Source organism: Ursus arctos, unplaced genomic scaffold (assembly GCF_023065955.2).
Source record: "Ursus arctos isolate Adak ecotype North America unplaced genomic scaffold, UrsArc2.0 scaffold_14, whole genome shotgun sequence".
Lineage (NCBI taxonomy): Eukaryota > Metazoa > Chordata > Mammalia > Carnivora > Ursidae > Ursus > Ursus arctos.
In genome coordinates this window covers 36,294,197-36,317,939 of record NW_026622808.1, presented here as the reverse complement: position 1 = coordinate 36,317,939, position 23,743 = coordinate 36,294,197, and the positions used below count along the sequence as shown (strand labels likewise).

The 23,743-nt window shown below is 52.4% G+C and overlaps 1 protein-coding gene across 2 annotated transcripts in view; it reads right to left on the bottom strand.

Moving 5' to 3' along the window:
• Window positions 1-23,743, bottom strand: part of CACNA1D (calcium voltage-gated channel subunit alpha1 D) — a 291,334-nt gene that overhangs the window by 36,941 nt on the left and 230,650 nt on the right. The window contains exons 28-34 of one of the 2 annotated variants that reach the window (XM_057311797.1): window positions 22,929-23,130; window positions 20,745-20,903; window positions 19,299-19,409; window positions 10,977-11,060; window positions 3,354-3,398; window positions 2,823-2,951; window positions 454-519 (exon numbers count right to left, since the gene is read on the bottom strand). In XM_057311797.1, coding sequence (XP_057167780.1) covers window positions 454-519; window positions 2,823-2,951; window positions 3,354-3,398; window positions 10,977-11,060; window positions 19,299-19,409; window positions 20,745-20,903; window positions 22,929-23,130 — 796 coding nt within the window. The remainder of the gene's footprint in view (window positions 1-453; window positions 520-2,822; window positions 2,952-3,353; window positions 3,399-10,976; window positions 11,061-19,298; window positions 19,410-20,744; window positions 20,904-22,928; window positions 23,131-23,743) is intronic. The other variant, XM_057311796.1, reaches the window with a different exon arrangement.

Genomic DNA, 23,743 nt, shown 5'->3' with positions numbered 1-23,743 from the left:
CAAATAATGATCCCAGTGCAGCCCCTGTCATAGCGTCTGGGAGCAGGTGGTTTCAAGTAAGAATCTCAGCTGGTTGTGATAAAACATAACTTTCCAGGCTATCAACAGACTTCTGTATCATTAAACATCTTCTTTGTAACATCAGTACAGAAACTAGAACAATTTCAGCTTCACTCAGTGTGGTGGTTCCTGTTGCTGAAACCAACTGTGGGTTTTCTCCATCAGTTGAATCTCCCAAGACTCAGATTGGGGGTGAGAAGTACCACCAAACCCAGCTTTCTGTGGCATGTCCCAACCCCTCTCGGCTCTTCTGAGCCTGGCTGTCCCCCGCACAGGCACTTGCCTGGAAAGTCAGGACCCTGGCTTTCCATTCCCCCTGGCCAAGGTACATCTTGCCACAGATCTGGGGCTACCCTGCAAAGGGGACACAGGGGGAAAGTGGCCAGTGCTTACCTGCATGCCAATCACCGCATAGATGAAGAACAGCATGGCTATGAGGAGGGCAACATAGGGCAGTGCCTGGAAGAAGGAAGCAGTTGGCTCAGTGCCTGCCTCTTCCCCCCACCCCCGCACCGTGACTGCTCGGGTGCAGAATGAAGACCCAACACAGGGCCACATGCTTCTCTTTTCTGGGTTATGTTGAAAGGACGTTGATGGTGAAGGACGACTTTTTAAACCCCAGCCCAGCACAATAACTTCAGTGCTGAGTATACCATCCATGCACACACCTAGTGTCACGAAGCTATGGCGGGATGTGCTTTCCACCATCATTGGCAGTGTACCCTGACCCTAAATAAAAGGTGTCAGGGCAGACATATTGCCCTCACAATGTTTACATGCATCATTGGATTCCTTTGTGAAATTATCACAATTGATCAAACCATTCCAGAACACTGGATACTTAGATTGCTTCCACTTTCTTTCCTGGGCATGTCTAGGGTGGGGGTGAGGGGCTACTGTAGATCGCACTGCAAAAGAACAGCTTTGTGTAAAACCACCCATGTCTGCTTAAGGTGAGGTCTTGGGAGCGAAATTACTGGGGCCGAGGGGAAGAACCACTTTCTGACTGGTGCTGCAGAAAGCAAGACACCTTTCTTAAAATGCACACTTTCTGAAAGAACGAGAGTTGGGGGTTGGGTCAGGGAAAAGAAAAGGAGCTAGCTGGGTTGTCACCAAACCTGGGCTCTCCTTAAGAACATTAAATACAGGTATATGTGTGGTCCTCTCATCCTGTTCCTCAACTACTCTTCTAGGACCTGTCGTGTGACAGATGTCCATCACATGGTACACCTCCAGGTAGTGGCCAGATTGTTGAACTCAATGCCAAGCACACATGATTAAAACATTTACTTTCTCTTTTATCCACAAAAGGTCACCAGAAAGCCAGCGGCTAAAAACCTTCCCACTGTGTGCCAGCTCTGGATCTGGGACTGCTTGCTGGGCCCAGTGCAGTAGCACCGTCCTGACGGCTGACCGCTGATCAGAGCCCCACAGGGTTAGTTCCAGGCTCTCCTCACCATAACTGTACACATTTTCTGCCTAGATTACTGAATCTTTAGGAATTCTGTTGGCACCGTTTCTCGGTTTTGTGAACTACCACTTTGTGCGATGATTTTATCTACAATGGCCAAACTTTTAAAAAGAAACATTTTAATAATTTCTTTAAAAGTAAGTATGACATCAGTGCATGAACCTATTCTATTTTTACAGCAGTTCACTCACAAACTTTGGTACTTTATATTAATAACAAGTGTCTGGGATTTGATCCCTTACCAAGCCCAAGGCTTACGTGAGGCCCCACTTGCTCTCCCCCGCCCCCGAGCTGCATCCTCAGTTCTTCCCACAACGTCAGGTCCCCTCCCAGGAGCTGTGGTTTCCCTTGAGTTTTTGGATCCACCCCTTTCCCAGACGCCATCCCTTCCCTTTACATGTTAAAATCTTACCCAAGCAGAAAAACGCTCCCTGGGACGTTAACACCAGTTACCTCAGAGGTGGTGGGCTTAGCTTGAATTTTTTCTTTATGTGTCTTTGGATAGCTTCACTTGTCAATGTGTTTATTTCAAAATAAAAATAGTCACAAAGATTCATGATTCACTTTCTAATATTTATACATAGCGACAATTCCCTCACATAGGCGAATATTTTAAACAGGAATCTGTACCCCGTCCGCAGTTAATTCAGTCTGGAAGACTAAAATATCTAGGGTGGGGTACTAAAAGGTACAGGAGAAGCGGGGTCAGTCCTGGCTCAGGAACAGATGCAGCAGCCTGGAGAGTCACAGATGACAAGTGAGGCCTGGCTTATGCCTAAACATCCTCAATGCTGTGACCCTTCCAGGCACTGGGTAACGCAGGGACTGGGGAGGGTGGCTGGCTCAGGTGGAGAGCTCTCTGATTCCTACGTAGACAGGCCAACAGACAGGACCACGGCAGCCCTAGGAGGAGGAGCCGTCCTGGCAAGAAGTGGCTCCGTTTACAGGGGTCTGCTGGGACCTGCCCTCTCTCAGAGGTCACCCTCCACCACTGGGCATTCCAGCGAGGACTGAGGGGCTTGGAGGCTCCCCATCTCTATCCGTCTTAGAAACATTACACCTCTCCTCAGCTGTGGGTCCTTACTGCCTTCTGTTTCCTTTAAGCGAGGAATCCTGTCTGATTTACCGAGTACGGCTGGGTCAGGTGCCTCGGTGTTCCACATCCTCTGTTGACCCGGGGGTCACACAGTGGCCATGCAGAGGGGAGCCCGGGTCCTCCACGACAGAGGACACTCACTGGCTCACATGTGACCTTCAAGAGCAACAGAGAAGCCCCCGGCCCGGCTCTTACCTGAAAGGACTTTATAAAAGTCCACAGCAATGTCCGGATGCCTTCCCCCCTGCTGAGAAGCTTCACCAACCGCATCACTCGGAAAAGACGGAAAAAGGTGATGGAGATTCTATTGCTCTCTTCAGAGTTCTGAAGGGTTATCATGGAGAGGTCAAACCCAATGCCAAGTACAACATGCAACACTTTCAGAAAAACAGCAACAGATGCAAACAAAGGTGACGGAGGTAAGAACGGAAGATGTGTGTCTAGGGCCTTTTCACCTCGGAAAGCATGGTATGAAAGGAAGAGTTACATGCTAACAACACAGGGCTTGGGAAACTGCGTCCACACAGCACATGCATGTCCACGCGGCCGAGTGTGTTAAGAGGAGAACGCCGGGCTGGTCGAGAGTACTGGACACTGATGATGGATGCAAACCACCGCAGACACCGTTTTGGAAGGACAACCATGGAGGATACAGAAACACTAGTGGGGAAACTCAGCATGGTCGAGGAAAAGGCCCAGCCCCGGGGGACTCGTCACTGATCTTACCCCGGGTGTGGCAGTTGGGACAGGGACATTTTCACTTTCAGTTGGCTTTAAGAAATCAAAGATTGACAATGTATTAATGAACGGAAAGGAAGCAGTGGTTCAGAAGGATAGGCCCCTCCCCACTTTTAAAAAAAACTAGTGGTTTTTGTCTTAGGACAACACGGCTCTTCCCTCCCTGAGAAAATGCCAGGAGCTCTGTCTGAACCTGGACTTGAGGGTAGGCAGCCTTGAACATAGGCTCAGACACGCTGCCCTCTGATTCACATCCCAGGCCATGATGCTCCGAGGCTGAGGGGCATCCAGTAAAAGAGAAGGCTGCAAGACCTCCGCTGTCCCCAGAGACAGACATGCAGAGTGGGGCCCTGCTTCTCACGGGCAGGCTAGCTCTCTTTGCTGAGGCAGGACTGTGGGTCCGGGGAACTAACTGTTCTGCAGCAGGCAAGGAGCAGGAGTCGTCGACCAAACGGGGCAAACAGGGGGCACCTGCCTGCACCCCACACGCCTCTGAGCCACACGCTAGGGCAGGGCCGCTGAGGAGGTGGGCAAACCAAGTCAGTGTGAACGGGAGAGGGGCTGGTTTCCCCCCAGAAGCCTTCAACGCCCAGCCTCCAGGCTCGACCGCCGTCAGAGAAGACAGCGCTCAGCCCTGAGTGACTCTTGGGAAGCAGCAGCTTAGGGTCAGCTTGCCCTGGGTTTCTGCACTTCCACCTCATCCGGGGTCTGGCTGGGCGCCTATTGCTCCGGCCGCAGGGGGCTGGACCACAGCTCTCACCACCTTGTGGGCACCTGCTTCACTCAGCGCCCAGCACGGACTCTGGCGCTTGCTAGATGTTCAGTGTTTCAGAGAATGGAAAGAGGGTGTAAGCAAGTGCTAACGAACATCAGGAGACATCTTTAAATTAGTAAGGGCTGAGCAAGAGACATGGACTGACAACCTCCCTGTTCCCTTTAGGAGGGTCCCCTGCACTGAAGCAGCTGGTCTACCTGGTAACCGACAGAGGAATGAGCCTCGTCTGGTTGGGGGCCAGGGCCTGCTGAGTGTTCCCCAGGGTTTCTAGGGAGCCTACTACATGGCGTGTCTGCACGGCCAAGGGATGTATGCACACACAGAGATGTGCACATTAATTGGAGGGGTTCTCCTCCCTGGGGATACAGGGAAAGTAAGGGCTCCACTCTCAACTCTCACTCTCATTAACAGTTGCCTCCTGCAAACAAACATAAAATTCATGGAAAATAAGGAGTTGGGGCACATCCTATCGGAAGTGAAGTTCAGCAATGTGATGACAAACCCAGGACTAACAGGTTCTGATAGGGTGACAAAGGGGTCCCTAATTCACCCGGGATGCTCAGAAGGTGAGCCCTCGAATGGCAAGGTCCAAGCCCCAGTCACTGTCTTTATTTTCCTCTTCTTTTGTCTCACCTGAAGACAAAGAACATCTCCTTAAAGGGACAGATGTTGGTTTTAACTTATGACTTGAACAAATGGAGGAATTAGTTCTCCGAAGTTCTGTCTCCCAATCTCCCTAAGGCTGCGTGCATGAGGCTTCTGGGTCTCACCCATGCAGCTGGAGTGGGAGGGTGTGTGAGTAGGTGGGGGTGTGCGTGCACGCCTCTGCCTGCCTATGCTCAAGGGGGCCAGGGTGTGCCGAAGACAGAGCACTCTACAGGGATATTTTTGAGATGTCCGTAACTTGTGTGTTAGACCTGCAAGAATAAGAGGGCTATTGGTCAGGGAGACACTCTCTGGCTACGATCTGGCCCCGGCCCCCCTTCTGCTTGTCCTACCCATCCCATTCCAAGTCTGGTGGACCTCTCAGCACCCCCTCCCTCACAACATGGGAAAGTCAGTGGCCAAACTGACATTTGAGGTGCACGTCTCTTTTCCAACTGATATCTTTGAAGTATGACACATTTTGGACTATGAACTTGAAACCCTGGATATTCTTTAAAAAAAAAAAAAAAACGAAGAGGAGAACGAGACAGCATTTGTGGAGGGACATGTCAGCACAACATGCAGAAAGGAAGGACAGAGCAAACAGCACACCAAGCCACGTGCACCCCAGTGCAGCCTGTGACACCTCCTCCGTCCCTCAGCGCCGTGCTGGGCAGGGAGCCCCTCCTCCGTCCCTCAGCGCCATGCTGGGCAGGGAGCACCTCCTCCATCCCTCAGTGCCATGCTGGGCAGGGAGCACCTCCTCCGTCCCTCAGTGCCGTGCTGGGCAGGGAGCACTGCCGCAGGGGAGGAGGTTGCTGGCAGCACTGGGGGACGATGCAAGTTGCCAAAATATCTTACGAATTGGAGGGACCCTGAAGATGGCTTTGCCCAAACTACAGATGCCAGCCAGATGCAAAGGGCAGGCCAGCTCTCACTCTGGGCTGCACATTCCAACTGCCTGGGGCTCTTTTGCAGAATCTGATGCCTGGGTCCCACCCCAAGGATTCTGATCTCCGTGGGCTGGGGCGTGCCAGAGCTTTGGGAGTTTTAAAAGCTCCTAGGTGATTCTAAGGTGCTGCTCAAATAGGGAACTACAGTCCTAAGCCAGGGTAAAGCGGAGCACATCTTCAGATGGTCACTCACGTCAACGAATTCCTTTTGGTCTGGATGGGCCATACAGAGGGGAACCCCTACAAATGCCCACTCAGACTGTTACAGCTGAGCAGTGGGTTCTTTTGGAGTTGATGAGGGCTCAGTATCCAGATGATGCAAACAGGTTAACTGCATCCCCAACTCGCCCACAGGAGGTGGAGGAGGCTTGGAAACATGATAAGCTTTGGATGCTGTGGTTGGAACATGGGTGAGCTGATGCCCTGCGTGATCCAGGGATCAACTCCAGAACGCCCTCAGAGGCTGACACTGGGAAAGGGTTCACTCCCTGAGTAGTTTTCCAAAGACAGCCACCAGGGCTGCATGGTCATTCCTCAGTAGCAGGGGATTCCAGTGCCATCCCCGGGCTTGGGCTGGAGGCCCTCAGCGGCTACTGGGAACCCTCAGCTCCAGGAGACCAAACTGTATGCTGGGGTCGTGAAGGCTCCTTAGACCCCAGGAGCGCACCTGATGTCCCCTCCAGCCCCTTCGCACAGCGTTCTCAGGCAGGCTCTCGAGATGCAGGTTTGGGGTCAGCCTCCAGCAGCTACAGGAGCCAAACAATCCCTGAGCTTCCCAAGTGCAACTGAAGAGACCAGTCTGCACTTACTGTATTAATTCCCATCTCTTCTCAGAAGGGCTGAGATGATGTGGTTTTCCACTTCAGACAGGAAGCAAACCAGCATCCCAGAACCTCCTGGAGAATCCACTCTTTGGGGGTGGGGTGGGGGAGAGCCTCCCTCTGGCTACTTCTTACCTGGCACATAACACTTCTGAGGGGGAGGGCTATACGGATATATGGGAATGCTGAGCCTATGTCCAGAAGTCAGTGACCTGGTCCCCAGAAAAGGGCTGGCACCTGGAACGGAGGGCTGAACAGCCAGAAGCTGCGTACAGCTGTTGGGCACCTGGTCCAAGCTGGGTACCTGACAGGTCAGGGACAATTCTTGGGTCCCTGGAAGGGAGCTCCTTACTAACTTTTCACATGCTCTTCAGTAAGTAAGAACAAGGCAGTCATGGCTTCTGCACAAGTATTTCGCCTCCCCAGCAACAATGACAGAGGGAAAGGACTCAGTGCTGGCAATAGCCACTGCCCGGGTTAGGGAGAGCAGGGTGCTAGGGCATTTTACCATTCGAGGCACCAATAGGCATCCGAGGGTGAGCAAAGGTGAGCCTGCCAGTCACCATCTGACATTTTAGCAGCTTGATGATGTTATGACCAGATGTGATAAAGACAAATCTGTGAGAGCCATCAAACCATGGTCAGAGCGGGGGGGAGGGGGTATATAGGGCAGGGGCAGCAGGAGGGGGTCGAGGGGGCATCAAGCAGGACAACAGAAAGGGCCATCCAAAATGTTTTTGCAAACAGTACAAACGCAAGCTAGATTTCGCATTTGCAGGCCAGATCAATCATCCTTGAAGACGATGTTGGCAAGCCACACGGCCAAGCGTGACTGACCAAGACGGCCCTGGCCCAGACCCCACACGGAGACTGGGACCCAGGGGATGGGAAACAATTTAGATGACCACGACCCATAAATAGCACACCCTGTGAAACTCAGTCAAAACCAAAGGTGGGGAAGCCACAAACAGGTATACAGTCTTTAAAGTGCTTTTGCTTTAACAACGACATCACCGTATATATGTTTATATATACTTGCCGCTACAATTTTCTAAAAATAAAACCAACATGAAAATCAATTAGGCAACAGAAAAGAAAGATCAACAGAGGTTGGGGGAGAGAGCACAGCAAGTTAAATATTGCAAAAAATGATGACTTATTGCAGCTAAAAACAGCCAACATGGACAAAGGGTGTTCACGCTGAGCTGACCCAGGAGCTTGGGGGTTAAGGCCAGCCCAGGGACAGGATGTGCGTTGCTCCTCTGGGGAACCTGGCATGTGTGGGAGAGGGGGCTGGAGGAATTAACAGCTCCACCCTTAAGAGTTCTACCATCAGAGGTAAGGACACCCAGTCTCTCTTTTATCTTTGTGCGCATGGCCTGTGGACTGTACGTGCCCAGGACACATGTGCTGAGAGACTGAATACGTGAGAAGGTGGCTTTGAGCATCTGCCCTGCACTGTGATCCAGCCCAGAACTGCTGAGACCTCCCGTGGGGACCTACCAGCCCGGGCGCACAGCTGGTTTTGCCAACAGCCGAGGGAGCTTTTGTCTTGAGCTTAATCTGACCGGGGGATAAGTCACTGACTAGAAAATGATAGGACAATGGTCACCGGTGTGAGTTTTGAAAGTTTTGAGTGCCAGAAATGGGCCTCATGAAAGCCTGTTTTGTGCAGACACTCCAAAGTCAAATGCTAACGAGAAAGTTCAGTGTGGGTTTTTGTCCCCCTGCAGCTTTCCTGGTGGACGTCACGTGAAGAAGGCTATGTCTGAGACACTGATGAGCAAGGCGGGGCCAGAGGGGATGGGGACGGTGTGCTTCTTGCCCCCAGCATATGGAAGGGCAGCTGGAAAGCTCGGTCACGTGCTGTCAGCCGAGGGCACCAGCGCTACACCCTGACAGCCAGCAGGGGGATGAGGCACTGGAGAGCTGGCTTGTTGGCTCAGTGAACAAACCTCGGCCACATCCTGGTACCCAGAAACCCGGTATTTATGCCCACCGCCTGCACATCCCTTTCAACATGGAGCACTGCAGGGAGACCCACTGAAACGGTAGTTCATTCTATTTTCATTTCCATTATAGACCATCTCTGACTTACGGAAGGGTCTGTGCCAGAATTCTGACATAAGCAGACTTTGACGAAGGTTCTAAGCGCTTTACGTCAGGAGATGGTTAAGCGGGCAGACATCTGGTCATAAACGCAGAAGAGAGCCCATGGCAGCCCAGTTAGGGCCCTGCTGTTCTGCTATTAGCATTAGATTATTTTATAACCAAGCATAATCTACACCTTATGAATGACAATAATATGGCTGAGTTATGGAATATTTCATATAAAGTGGAATTTACCTAAGTCTGGGCTCACAGAGGTTCGGGGATGTACCTTCCGGGGCCTGGGAAAATAGCACTTCAGTCCCTTGTCATGGCACGGATTGGGGTGTTGTGAGGCATATATCACAGCCTCGTGGACATGTCTTACAGTCCATTTCACTTGTTAGTCCATGGAAAATCTACACTTGGATAATTGCCTTGTATCTCCCTAATACTTTAATTTTTGTAACTAGTATTTACACAAATATCTGCATCATTTTATGCCCCCGACATACCTATGAAGCAGGGAGGGCAGATATCATTCACCCCAGCTGATCCATGGGGGAACTGAGGCCCGGGCCCAATAAGTCAGTTTTGAACCAGGACCAGAACTGTCAGGCCTTAGGAGTGCCAGGCCAGTGGCCATCCCACTGGTCTGTGCTCTAGGCTTAGCTTGGCCCCAAAGCAGTGGCATAAAGAGGGTCTGCACCATCCGTATTTGATACAGGCTGTTTGGACACCAGGATGGGCCGTACAATCCTGCAGATGTCAGCCAGGCAGAGCGAGGAGGCCCCTTCCCAGCCAGGGGTGGGGGAGGAGGGCGGGCCTGGCCACAAGGAACAGAAAGCCAACACCACACAGCAGTCCCACCCCATGCTCCATTCATCCCCGTCACCGGCTCTACACAATTGGGGCACACACACTGGACACCCACTAAGACTTGCTGACAAACTGCGGACAGACCAGGTGAGCAGGGCCATTTCTGCCTACCTCAGGCCCTTCTGGTTTAGGCATGGGTTAGATCCAAGAACTGCTGGCAGGAGGCAGTGCTCCCCTTTCTTGAGCCTCTTAATTTTGAAGAAGGGTTCTCAGGATGCTTCTGGAAGGGTGGGGGTCACTCCACCTACCACACTGCTACTGTACTTGTTTCCTTATTAAAGGGTTCAAAAGAGTGCAACAGAGGAGAATGGACACCCTCTCCTCATACACACTCAGCCCTCCTTCCCCTGGTGCAAGAGGTCACCTTCGTTTGGGGAGCTAGGACAGGGGGTACTCCCCAGTGTCACTGGTCAGACTCGGCAGGTGCACACCATACAGGTGAGGACAGCAGCAGCAGCCACGGGTTCGTGGTGTGGCTGTGAAGTTTCCCCCCTGTGCCTTCACAGAACCATCGTGAGTACCCGGGCACATGTTATGAACTCCATTTTGCAGCCGGAAAAACTGAGGCACAGAGCAGTCAGGTGCCCGGCCGAGGTCACCCAGCTAGTGAGTGATAATGTTCACATACTCACATAAATTAACTCCTGGCCCTTCACATGTTCACAAGAACTTTTTCAAATAATGTTAGTTCCAAAATGGCCAGTCTACATTTCCTGCTCCACTCTCTTTCAGGGGAAGGGGGTGGGGCAGGGGAGGGGAGGCCCCAACATGTTCGTCTTTCAAAACAAAATGCATGCCCGAATTTCGTAAGTGTAGAGAGACCCATGGATAAGGTTTCTAGGCTCCTGAGTGTCAGACTTAACAAAAACAATCACGTCACAGGACACAAAGTTTGCTACTTACATTCACTTCAGTTATAGCAATATCAACGACGCTACCAACAACAATTAAGGCATCAAAAGTGTTCCATGCATCAGTGAAATAGTGCTGTTAGGGCAAGCATTCAGAAGCCACAGAGGAGAGGAAGCACAACAGGAAAAAAGAAGAAAAGGACAGTGTTATAAAAAGGGAACATTCTAGCATTATGCCACCCGGCTACTTGAAAAATCACCCTAAAACAAACATGTTATAGGTAGTCACTTTGGGTGTTGCCGCTGACGCAGCAAATGAAAACAAGTAGAGCCGCCTGTCTTGCCCCGCCTACCGGTGACTCGGGGAAATGCGGCCCGAGTCAGCCCTCCGGAAGGTGCTCTGTGTCTGCAAAGGCCTGGGATCACGCTCTACCCTCACAAGCCTCTCGTCCACAGCTCTCGTGCGGAAATTCCTGGTTTTAGGTCAAGTGAGGTTGGGGCCTGTGACTTGTCCAGGTGATGCCAGTGCGGGGCGGGGAGCGGAATGTGCAGACAGAGAGAGGACACGAGGCGGGCGGCCACGGCGGGCGCATACTCACGTCGGCTTCGCTGAGGGCCACGTCTATAATGCTGCCGATTACGATGAGGGAGTCAAACGTGTTCCAGGCGTCACTAAAATACCCCTGGACAGAGCAGGCAGGGGGCAGACGTTTATGAGCACGTAGGAACGAACACGCCACACGGATCATACGGGGACGTATCGGAGGCCCCGTGGTACCCATGGCAACCAGGTGGGGTGGGAGAGCCAAAGGGAGCCAACAGCACCGTCCACTGGTGGAAAGGGACACAGGCTGGGGTGCACCGGCATGTGTGAGAGAGCGCGCACGCACACGCACGCACGCACACGCACGCACGCACGCGCAGCGCAGACCCATGGTCCCGAGCAGCACCACCACAAGCAGTTTCTGCAGGGCAGAGGGGTCCTCTGAAAACCCTGCCCTTGCAGCTAGGGTCTCAGCTTCAAACCCTCACAAGAGGGTGTGCGACCCTAAGTTTACAACCCTTCCACAGAAGGGTCAGCAGCTCCTCCCCCTGCTCCTCCCGCAGTTCTGCTCTTCTCCGAGCTAAAGAGCGCTGTGACCAGGCGTTTCAGTCCTCCTTTCTGTGCTCTTAAAACAAACCCGTAACCCCTCCTGCTCCTCCCCGCTGCAAGAATTACAAAGGGTGCGCTCCGTCCTCACAGAGCCCTTGGGCTCACTGGGACAGAGGCACAGTGAGGCCCGCTGTCCTGGGCACAGGGTTGCGGGGAAGTTGGCGCGGGGTGGCGGGGCGTACTCCCTCTCGTCGGGGGGGGCAAGGGGGTTATGTAGGGAGCCCAGGCAGGTCTTACAAAGGAAAAGAGCAGTCAAGGATGATGATGTGCTAAGGCTCCCATTGGCCTCGAGAGAATCCTTGTATCCCATCTCCTCCTTTCCCCCTCCACAAGGAGGACTCCTCGTCATCTCTCAGAGCCACCAGCAGGTTTTTCCCCCCTCTCCTGCTGCCACTGCAATCGCCGCCTCCCCACCCCCAACTCTGTCTGCCCAAATCCATTTCCTCCTTCAAGGTCGGACCAAATGCCAGCTCCTTGAAGGGACCTTTTCAGATCCTCCTGACCTCCACTCTGCTTCTCACATGTCCTCATCACCGAATCTGGGATCTTTGCCGGTTTAACCCACTGAAAGCCCTGGGGATGAGTCCCATGCCGACTCCTCCATCCCCTCTTTCGCTAGCCCCAGTACCTACCCCCAGAGTCTTGAACCCGTTGCTCCACACACTGCAATGCCTTTCTTCCACTGACCTAGCATCCTACCACCATTCAGATCGTCCTATCTTGCAACAAGCATGAAGGCACAATGTCCCTATGACTGTGACTTATAAATCCATATATATCTATGTGGCATATATTTTACATATGCCTCTTGTGGACTCAGCACAGTAGGTGCTAAATTCGTTTCTGCTGTCTCCTGACACCCCCTGGCAATCCTTGGTCAGAGGGGTGGGGGTGGGCACTGCACACAGAGGCTTCTGGTTGCAAGGTCGACGACTCTGTCTGAAAATCAACTGTGTTTTCAAAACGTTGGAACATGTTTTGGAAATTAAAAGAAAAAAATCTAGGTCTGAAATATATCAAAAGGTGCCAAGCATGGTTACAACTGGGTACACTTAGTGAGGATGAAGAAAACCAGAAAAGAAGGTACTTTGAAGTGTCAGGTCCCATGAACTTGTGATCACATGCAGGCGCCAAGAAAGCCACTGCAGAGCCCCAGCCTTTGATGACACGATAGAAAGTGTGGCCGTGCTGGCCATCCTAATAACTGGAGTAGGGATGTTTGTTCTAGTTACTGTTGATCACTTCAAGTACAATTATGGGGGAACTATGACATTAACTGATGATTTGGACTTTTAAAAATTTCATCTTAAATAACGTAAGATTTTCCCACCCAATCACCTCTCACCCAGTCCTCACCCCTCCCCTCCTCTGTCACACGTTACCTCGCTGACTGCCACCCTCCCAGACCCCTCATCTCAGGCCTCCAACAAGTAAACAAAGGGAGTCTGGCTGCACCAACCCTGCCGACCTGTGTACACAAGTCTAATGGGACAAGTCTAAACGAACACCACGTTTTGCACCTTCTAGCTTTTTTTCCCAGTGTCCCATGATTCTTGGCTGGCAGACTGGGGCAAGACCAGCCACTCTGAGGGCTAGACAAGTACCCCGGAGCGTGCTGGTCACGCTGGCTGGCCAGGACACAAAGAGCTTGTGCCTGGACCCAAAGGAGCACCTGTTTCCTTCAGAGAGAAGACCTCCTAACACAAAAGTCTGCTGGGTCTAGGGCTGAGCACTGCCGTGGGGGTGCCGGGGTCCCTTATTTATGCTGTGTGACTAGGTAACAAACAGGCCTCTGACCAGCAGCCTTGCCACAGCCTACTCTGAGGGCCAGAGCCTATCCGTCCCTTCCTGAATTTAACAGCATCTCCAAAATGAAGGAGAGTACGGTGATCATTCCCACCTCCACTAGAGGTGAGCTGATGCCTCACTGGGACAGCGGGGCACCAGTAAAAATCAGGCCTCCAGGGTATGGAGAGCAGCAGAAGACCCCGAGTTCCTTGTCCTCTGTCCAGGCACAGGACCAGCCCCCGCCCACAGCTGCACCCCACCCGCTCCTCCTGCTACAGCAGGCTGTTCACCTGAGGCCAAGGCCACCACCTGCGCACCGACTTTGGACTTTATTCCTGAACAGCTCCTCCCCTGCTTTTCCGGAATTATCAGCACTTACCTCTGAATCATTCCCATTGGCCTACACACTATTCTCCAACGGCCCATTCTGGTCCATGGTGGTACGTGAAATCACCTTAAACCAGTGCAATAGGGGCTTCACATTTGGGGTCCTGGAACGTTTTGGCAATCTTGTCAACTCTCTTCAGAAGGTCCCTCACCTCACAAAATTGTGCCACGCCCTGTGCCCAAGGATTCCTGGACTGAAGGTACACACCCCTAATCCAGGCAACGGGAGGCCCGAGCTAATGCAGGTGGCTGGAATCAGGCTCAGGCAAGATGGCTGTGCCAGGGGGCCAGTGGAGGCAGAAAAGGCCAGGCTCTCTTTCTCCCCATATCTGATTCCCTGTTTAGTAGCCTCCTATGTCATCAGATCACTGCCGAGTGAGCATGACTCAGTCCCCCACCCCTTTCCCAGCGAAGTCACCACAGTGTCTGGGTAACCAGAAGATGAGACAAAGGCTTCTGACAGAGCATCCATCCCTGTGCCCTCTTCTCTTGGCCAAAAATGACAGGTTCTCCTGCCACTGAATGCCCAGGCCAGGACCCATCGAGCGGAGCCAGCAGTCCCCAGCACTCAGCCAGACTCAACTCTTTGTTGTCCCGTCCTACTGGCTTGGAAAGACCAAGCAAGTCAGCCACGTACAGTAATCTCTATTGTTCAGAAACATGTCTGACTTGGAAATTTTAAATCAGAAAGCACACTCATGTGGGTATGAGGGCCAGGAACTTTCAAGATTTCCAAGAACTCTGACAGTGGGTCAGTGCCCATATCGCTCCTGACTGTGGGCTCCTGGACGCAGAGCTGGAACTTCCAGCCGGATAGAGCGCCCAGGGGTGGTACATGTGTGTGTTGGGGGGGGGTAAATGTGTGTGGAACAGAAACAAGAGAAGCAGCCCGAGTCCGGGTTCTTTTTGTTGCCTGGAGTCTTTCTCATTTGCAGATCTGAAGGAGCCCACACAAACCACCTGCTTTTGTGGTTTACCCCGGCAGCCAGGTCACTCAGCGGTTTCTGCCGGGAACTGTTTGGGCAGTGATGACCCACAGAAGCAGATTTCGGGAGACACCATTAACGGACAGCTTCCTAACTAGCACAAGCCTTTTCAAAGGTCAAGTGGGGGTTTACAGCAAAGCATTCACGTTTGGCCACTCTACTGTGATCAACTATCCCGTGACAGAAAATACCCTGCGGGGGCGCCTGGATGGCTCAGTCATTAAGCATCTGCCTTCCGCCCAGGGTGTGATCCCAGGGTCCTGGGATCCAGCCCCGCATCGGGCTCCCTGCTCCACTGGAAAGCCTGCTTCTTCCTCTCCAGCTGCCCCTACTGGTGTTCCCTCTTTCACTGGCTGTCTCTGTCAAATAAATAAATAAAATCTTTAAAAGAAAAAAGAAAAAAAGAAAATACCCTGCGTACCATCTAATGCCAAGAGGCTGCCCCTAAGGCTCATCCATTTGTGCCTTTCTTCATCCTACCTGTCCTTACCGAGCGGCCAGCCCGGGGCAGGCATCATGTGGGACACGGGGGACCCAGCCTGTGACCTCAAGCAGCCCCTCAGCCTTAGTTAACAGAGAGACCCGGAGAAGTCTTGATCATGACATAGCCCAGTAAGCCTCTAGTGGACACGCAGGTGAAGGGAAGAACAGACTTTGGCTGAGCTGGTGGAGAGGATGTCACAGAGGAACCCACATGTCAGACGGGCCTTAGGCAATAACAAGGCAAAAGAAGGGCTTCCAGATACAGAAGCATGTGCCATGGAAAGGTCTGGCTTGTTAACAGATGGGAGTGGGGAGTGTAGAAGGAATGAGAGGGAAAGCAACTAGAAACAACGCAGAAGCGCAAACAGGAAGGTTTGATGGAGGATTTTGAACATGAGACTAAGAAAACTCTAATGTTTTTCTTTGTTTTTTCCTCAGGCAACAGGTGGCTGGTACCAGAGTTTCATTGTGGAAATGAGCAGAGAGGGGCTGGGCGGGGGTGGGGGAGGGGTGAGACTTAGCTATTCAGGGAACAGAGGGGCAGGAGCAGCTCTGGGCCTGTAGGCATTTACCAGGGGAGAAGGGAACCAGGAGAGCACCCCGAGAAACCATGACATCGAAGGCGCAGGCTGGGCCCACGAGGTCTGGCGCAACGTTCTAGCTAAGGAGAAGAATGTTGGGCCTCAAGTATTATTTGACATTAAAATAAATCACCTAAAATAGACATGATCACTGTAGAACTGTAAAGACTATCAACTGTTCTTTCTAAGAGATGGAGGGTGTCCTCCGAAAAGACTGCTAAGGCTTTAAGAGCCCGTATTTGGCCAGGGTCCCTGGGGCAGGGAATGCCATCCCAGGAGGCTGGTGGCACCAAACGCCGGTGTCCACCGTGCAGCAGCTCTGCACTGACAGAGGAGAACAGCGCCAAAACACTCTCCTCTTCCCCCAAACCCAACTACCGTCTACTCTTCCCAAGCCCAAGTGGCCAGGGGTATAAATTAGCCATTTTCGAGGTAGAACCAAGATGAAAATGCAGACCTGGGAACAGAGTGTGGCTCTTTGGGGAAAAGCCCACAGCCGAGGCAGCTAACCTGGGCTCGGGTACGTGCTGGACGGGCAGGTGACATCTGGGAGCACCAAGACGGAGCCCCACCAAATTGGAAGTGCTCTTTATTCCTGCAGCAGCCAGTACTTTGGGGAAGGCCCTTCTTCCTCAGTCTCCCTCCTTGGAGCAAGAGAATTCACTGGAGACGTCCAGTGGCTTCCCCTGGGAGTTCCGGAGGGAAAAGCCAGGGAAGTAGGCTTACCTTACTTCAATTAGGGCCTCCCTTTTAAAAGCCTAGGATGGCACAAGCACCTCCAAGTCAAAAGTACCATCCAGAGTGTGCAAGGTCAATGCCAGACGGTGGGGTTTCCCTTGGGGAGCAGATATAATACACTCAACAGCCTGCTTGCTTTCCCCCAATTCTGCTCTTCGGCTTCTTGCCACCTTGCGCTCTTGCCTAGAACCAATGCTCAGAACAGCTCTTCCCATGCAGTGAGCCTGACTCCCCAGCCAGAGCAGCTCCTGGCTCTGGGTTTGCTACCTCCGCCTCTCCATCTCAGCCCTCCCTGCTTATGGAGGCGGGGTGACCTGGCCTGCCGAGTCTTCGAACCACTTCTCCCTAAATGTGTGCTCTTGGGAGACCCCACCTCTCCGGCGGGCTCTTGAATACAGAAGTCCCCATGGTCAGGTTTCCTGACTTCTTTTAACCCATCCCCCTCACAGTGCCTTCTCGTCCACCAGAAAGGATTTTGTCCAACTTCACTTTCTGTATCTGTATCCCAGAACAGCTGCAACCCCATCTCTCCTGACAGATGCTGGCAAGTTTTCCTAGAAGGTGTGCCCTCGCTGTGGATAACACTGCCCCAAAGGGCCCTGTAACAAACTCCTCACAGAGACAAAGGCTTTCCTGAGATGAGACCCAAAGGTTCCCATGCGGCCCTTTGTCCCACGTGGGCTTCTCCTGGAAGATTCTTCCCTCGGCAGCCTCTGTAACCTTGCTCCGTAGCCCGACTGCCCCTCTGATGAGAGAGGGCTTCTCAGTGAAAGCCTACCCTCCCTGGGCTTGCTTTGTCAACCCAGAAGAGAAAAACAAGGGAAAGTGGAAAAGCATTTTAAGAAGGGCTTTGTTTCTTAGGGAACTGATTCTCCCCGTCTCCTCCACATAAAACCTGTCTCTCCCAGCTTCGGCGAACGCGGAGACAGTGCTCCTCTCAAGCACGGAAACGCTCCTATTGCTGTTTCATGCTCCGGAAACATCTTGCTGGGCAAAACAACAAAGCAGCACGAATTCTAGCGGAAATCACTCATTTTAAAACTCTGATTAATCAGTACTGATTAAAAATTAGCTACTCATTTCCCTCCTGATATCACCAGTCTGATCACATGCCACCAAACCCTCCTCCCAGGTTTGATATCAGTGGTTTACTGGGCAGAGGGGTGTACGAGCCCTCGGGTGCACTGGCCCGCTGGCGGGGGCGCGTTTGCATACGGACACACATGCACTCTCACACACACATGCCGTGGGCGAGTGTGCCTTCTCTTCGGCCCAGAGCAAGCTCTGAAACGTTTCAGAGCTTAATCACCAGGCAAGGGAAGACATGACAAGGGGATCTAGAAACATTCCGTGGATAGGTTCCGCACTGTCTCTCTCAAGTCCTTTTGATGTTCTTACTTGACAACCTTTTTCATCAATCCAGACAAATATTGTTTAGAGAAGTAAAGGTGACAGGGAAGCAAACCAAAAATCTCAAAGGAAATTAAGATGAATTTGGAAAAGGAGGAGATGTGTATGTATGTAGATATGGACAAGTCACAGTAAAATAACATCTGGCCATGCATAAGGTGCCAAGTTTGACCCCACTGCAATCACCCCAAGTGACCACTTACAAGTGTCCTTTCTTTTTGGTCCACAAAGATCTGATAAAGATTGCATAAAAATTAATTCAAATTAAAGAAAGGAACAGTTTTGGATTAGAAGTCCATGGAAACATGGAGTATGCGAAACCATCATATCATAATCCAGATGCCTTACGCACAGACGAACCAACAACCGGGTCCCCGGATTCTGTCACTGCCTCATACTGAGAGTTTGGGGGCTTTGCTAGCAAAGAGGCTGAGAGTCAAATGTCCCCCAGCTCAGCCTGGATTTGCTCCTCTGTCTACAGTTTTAGAGCGAGGGGGTGTCGTGACTTGACGATGATGGTGGTGGCGGTCACAGTAACAGTACTGACGTGTCCGCGGCACGTCACTACGTGCCAGGCACTCTGCTAAGCATGGCACAGATAGTGATTCTTTACCCCTCACAACCACCTTGGGAAACAGGACTGGTACTGTCCTCGTTTTACGGGTGAGGAAAACCCAGCACAGAGCTGTTAGGGAATACACTCGTGTTAGCAAGTGGGGAGTAGGGATTTGGATCCCGAGTTGGGCATGCTCTTCAACACTATGCTGTCAGCCTCTTCGACCACAGACACGGACAACCGTGGGGCTGGACCCGCTCCCTCCCAAAGGCGACACCATAGGCTGCCTAGCCCAACAGCGTTTAATAAATTTCGTGTCTTGTTTTGTCTTAAAGTCAAGTGACATTTTTCTAAGTCAAATAAACAGTAAGAGCTCCCCAATGGGTAGGACTTTCCATAAAAGGTGAAAAAGCAGCTGTAGACCCCGAACAAGGAAAACCAAGGTCTTTCTCCTGGAAACCTAAGAGTAAAATCAAGGCTACGTTCTTTCTGATGGGTTCTGTTACAGCAGTTTCCCTCATGCTTGAGCAACGAGGCCAGTTTCCCTGAGAGAGCAGGATGGGCTATTCTAGAGGCAGAAAATCCAGTTTCAAAACCATCTCCATTCTATAAATTCCCAATTCTGTCCCACCTTCTTCTTTTTCTCAGAATTCTTTTCATGAGCTTTTGTTCTGTAGTTTTGTTTTTCCATATGTACCCAGATGCCCTAATCAGATTTTAACGTTCTCAGGTGATAACCCAGTTATCAGCATCACTGGGTAACGCGAGACGAACAGGAAGCGTGTGCTTCTCTGGGGTGATTCAGCAACAGCCTTTGAGAAGTGGGTTCAGAGACTCACCTTAGGTTTGAACGCGATGACTTTCAAAACCATCTCGACGGTGAACACCCCAGTGAAGACCATGTTCAGAATGTCCATGGCGTCGTTGAACATCTTGGACTGCTCGTAGTGCTGTGGACAAAGTCAGAGGAAAGGTTCTCAGAGGCCCGGCCCAGCCAGCCTCACGAAAGGAGGCTCCCCAGCCCCCTGCAGACCTCCACCCTCTGCTTGGACATGGAGGCAACCCTCCACGGGTTCCAACGGCACGTGGTTAACTCACCACAAAGCACAGGGGGGCCTGGACGAATGAGGATGATTGGAAGATGAAGGGGAAAGACATTCATTTCCTCTGCTCTGGATGAAGGGAACCCACCCTTCCTCCAGCAGGGTTTCTATTCAGGGCCTTGACCCAGGCACAAGGCAGAACCCACCTAGATGCCTACGACTAAAGACAGGATTTGGCTGGGGATAAATCTGATGCCATTGAGGTCCACATTCAATAAAAGGCAATGACATCTCGACCTCACGCCTTTTCCCTACATCAACACGGGATCCTGCTCATTCATGAAGACTTCTTAAATTTAAAAGACATGCCAGAGAATGTATCTCTGGTGGCTTTTGGACCCATTTTCTAGGCAGCACTGGGAGTTGGTTTGATTTACTTAAGTTCTTAAAGTCAGTGTAGAAAGTGGATCGAAACCTTGGCCTTTGCTTTTGTCCTAGTATCTACTTGACAGTATAACTGATGGAAATGCCCACTGTCAATACGAATTTGGCCAACTGACGGGAGTCATATGCCTTGGTGCCAGGGTAGCAAGAAGTAGCCATAACGCAGGCTAAACTCTACTTCACCAGCTGGAAGATTCTCCACCACCATTCTCACTACTCTAAGAGCTCCTTGAAGACAGGAAGGTGACTTATGTTTTGTGTTTCAACATTGGGTGTTCGCTCTGTGATGGGCCTAGCGCCAAGTGCCTGACGTGAATTATCCAGTGCAAACCTTACCTCTGGCATAGGTGTGATAGATTTCCCATTTTGCCAATGAAGAAAGCAAGGCTCAGGGGATTGAAATTGCCCTGTCAAGATGGCCCGGCTGGTAAGGAGTAAAGGCAGGATTGCAACGCCCGTCTGCCCCACTCCACACAGACCGAGCTTTTAGTCCTTAAATGCTCCCTGGCCTCAGGGGGCCCACGGTAAGTGTCTATAGGATTGGATGCCAGGCTCAGGCCGCAAGGAAATGTTACCTATGGTCACGCTGTACAGACAGTCTCTTAGAACAAAAGAGCCATCTCCGACGCCTACCGTGAGGACTGTTAGCCAGGATGGGACTCTGGCCAAACTACAGCCCAGACTCATCAGAAAATCACACCCATTCTCTTGTGAGGGGGCGGCACCCTGCCCCAGAATCTGCGGGAGGGGCTGCGCAGAAGGCCCAGACGCGACCCCCGCGGCCGTCTCCATTTTTACCTGCATGGCCAAGCAGAGTGTGTTGAGCATGATGAGGACAAACATCATGTATTCGAAAGGCGAGGAGTTCACCACGTACCAGAACTTGTACTGGTAGGGGTTTTTGGGAATGTATCTCCGCAGGGGACGTGCTTTCAAGGCATATTCAACACACTGGCGCTGCAATGGCAGAAAAGAGCAAGGAGGGGTCCTGAGCACATCCGTGGCGGGAGGACACCGGTCTCGTCCGCTCTGAAAGGGCCGACGCACACCCACCGCGACAGACTACGGACCAGGGGAAACCACTACAGTCACCCCCACGGGCATCACACTGCGTCGCCGGCCACGGGCCCCAGCTCCGCCGCCTCATTGGCTCCTCACGGCCCCCCGGGGGTGGGGGCTTAAGCGGGGCACCCAGCGTGCTTCCATTTTCCTGATTTAAACAGAGGTCCAGACTGGGAAGTGCCTCGCCTGAGGTCCTGTGGGCAGAAGCAGAGGAGTGAGGCCTGCCCAGGCCTCGTGCCTGCCTTTCCTCCATGCTGGTGCGTCCCGCCTGCAGTTCTGCCCGGGGCCGCCTCGAGGAAAGGCAGCCCGGGAGCAAGAGGCACAGAAATCCTCCAGAGCCCAAGGGCCTGGTCTCACTCCCTGAGACCCGATGCACACGAGACACCTCTCGGGAGCCAGACCGTATTAACCACACGCGTCTAACGGCGAACTAGCGTGTGTCTCCCTGGGGCCTTCTGAGACTCAGGAGCAGTAATGACGGCCAGAGTACTGTCCTTCCCACTCACTCTGGGGCTGAGACTGGGTCTACTCTTTGCAGCCCAGAGGGAGCCTCCAGCCCTTTCGGCTCAGCCAACTTCCCCACTTGCTCCTAGACCCAGACCTACTCCCATTCTCCTGCTTTGACCCTGGCTTCTGACTTCAGACAGGCTCCCTCTGTCCAGGATCTGGCCCTGCTGTGACCTCACACACTGAGTCCAGGGACCCCTCAATTCGAACCTGTTCTGGACCTCAAGAGATGACACAATGGCCGCTCTGGCTCTGCTACCTGGCCGGCCTGGACCTTGCCCTGATATTCTTCTTCCGGGGGCTGGGAGGTAGGGGGGGTGGGGGATGATGAAGAGCTGCACCAGGCTTCCCGCTGACCATAATTGATGGCCTCTGAAGGGGTGCCCTGACAACTCAAAGCAACATCGTCCTACAAACCCAGCTGGCCCTGTCCTCACCGCCCCAGTGGGCACAGCTGCAGCCCAAGACAGACCGCCTCACCACAGCCACTTCCCCTCAGGAAGCCCAGGCTTGCAGATGACCCCCACTCCTTATGTCATCATCAAACAGGGGTGCTACCGACCAGGGCCCAGGGGGAACTCCCAGAGCAGACTCTCTACCTCGCCATCTTTTAGGGCTGGAAGGGACCTCTCATAGCAACTCCTGTGCTCTCTATCTAGAGGGAACGGAACAAGCCCAGAGAGGAGCACGTCTCCTGACCCCCTCACATCCTCATGCAATCAGAGCCAGAGGTCCCGGCTGCTCTTAGATTGGCTCAAACAAGGGAGTCGATGATGAAGGAGTGACTCCAGGGCAATCTTAGACCCAGGTTTAAAGTTAGTAACTTTCGCTGCAGTGGGATAGGTTACTTCTCCCTAAGTCAATGGTTCTCAAGCAGGGGACATTGAGCAATGTCTGGAGAGGTCTTCTGGTTGACAAAACCCAGGGCGGTGGGTTGCTACTGGAATCGAGGGGGTACAGGGCAAGAGATTCTACTAAACATCCTACAAAAGCAAACGAAGAATGATCTAGCCTAAAATGTCAGTAGTGCCGAGGTTGAGGAGATCGGATGCGATCCCCCGTACACACTGTGGGAGGGGCAGTGGGTCCTTTCCGGCCCTTGGCCACATCCCCTGCCAAGATCCTGAGCCATCACTAGCCGGTCACACGTGCGGAAGGTGGCCTAAGCATTCTTTGACTTCTCCTCTGCAGGGTGGGGTGGATTTCACGATGACAAGCCCTAGCCTGTATCTGGGAAGCTCATTCTTCCCAGCAAGGGCTCCAACTGGCCGAGAGGGTGCTGTGAACAGGGCCTGAGCCCCGGGGACAGCCAGCAGGTGCACGCTCTTCTCTGGGCATGGAGGAAGCTGGCAAAAGACAAGCCACTCCTCTCGTGCTCATGGGACAGAAGCCCAAACAGTGTGTGACTTTAACCTGATTTTTGTCCAGCTCACAGTTCTTATACTCTTTCTCTCCCTGCTCCTGAAACGTGACGATGACAAAGCCCACAAAGATGTTCATCATGAAGAAAGCCACGATGATGATGTAGATGATGAAGAAGATGGAGATCTCCACTCGGTAGTTGTAGACAGGGCCCACGTTCTCTCCGCTCGAGTCGATGGCTTTATACAGCAACCTGGAGAACAGGAGGACCAGGTGAGCCTTGCCAGCCACTCAGCCCAAGCAGCCAACCGTGTGCCTCTTCCGACGCCTTCCGTGGGCCTTGACTGTCAGAGCCCTCCCCGGGAGCCCCCCATGGCCCCCAAACGGACGGACGGACGGACGGATGGACACACACACACACACACACAGGTCTCCAAGGCTCCCTCCATGGCTGGCATTAGACCCAGCTGGCCCAGCGCCCCGAGGAGGGAACACCTGAGATACATTTGGTGGCTGATGTTTTGAGGGCTGAAAAACAAAAGATCTCTTGGCTATTCAACAATGCTCCTTTCTCCTGGGGAGAGGAAGGACATCACATGTAAGATGCTGGTGGAACTGAAAACTGTACATATGCCAACGAAGAGAATAAGCAAGCAACCCGGGATTTCCAAAGAACCGAGAGAGGTTCCCCAAACTGAAATATACACAGAGTTAAATATACACTAAGCAGAACTCTCAACGGGGGTGGGGGGGTACTGTAACACCTCCAAGTTAAATTTATCCCCATGTTGATGTAGATTTAGCACTGCCAAGGCACCCACCCCACGGTGCACTGTGCTAGCCACTTTCCCATCTATCTGGAAAGG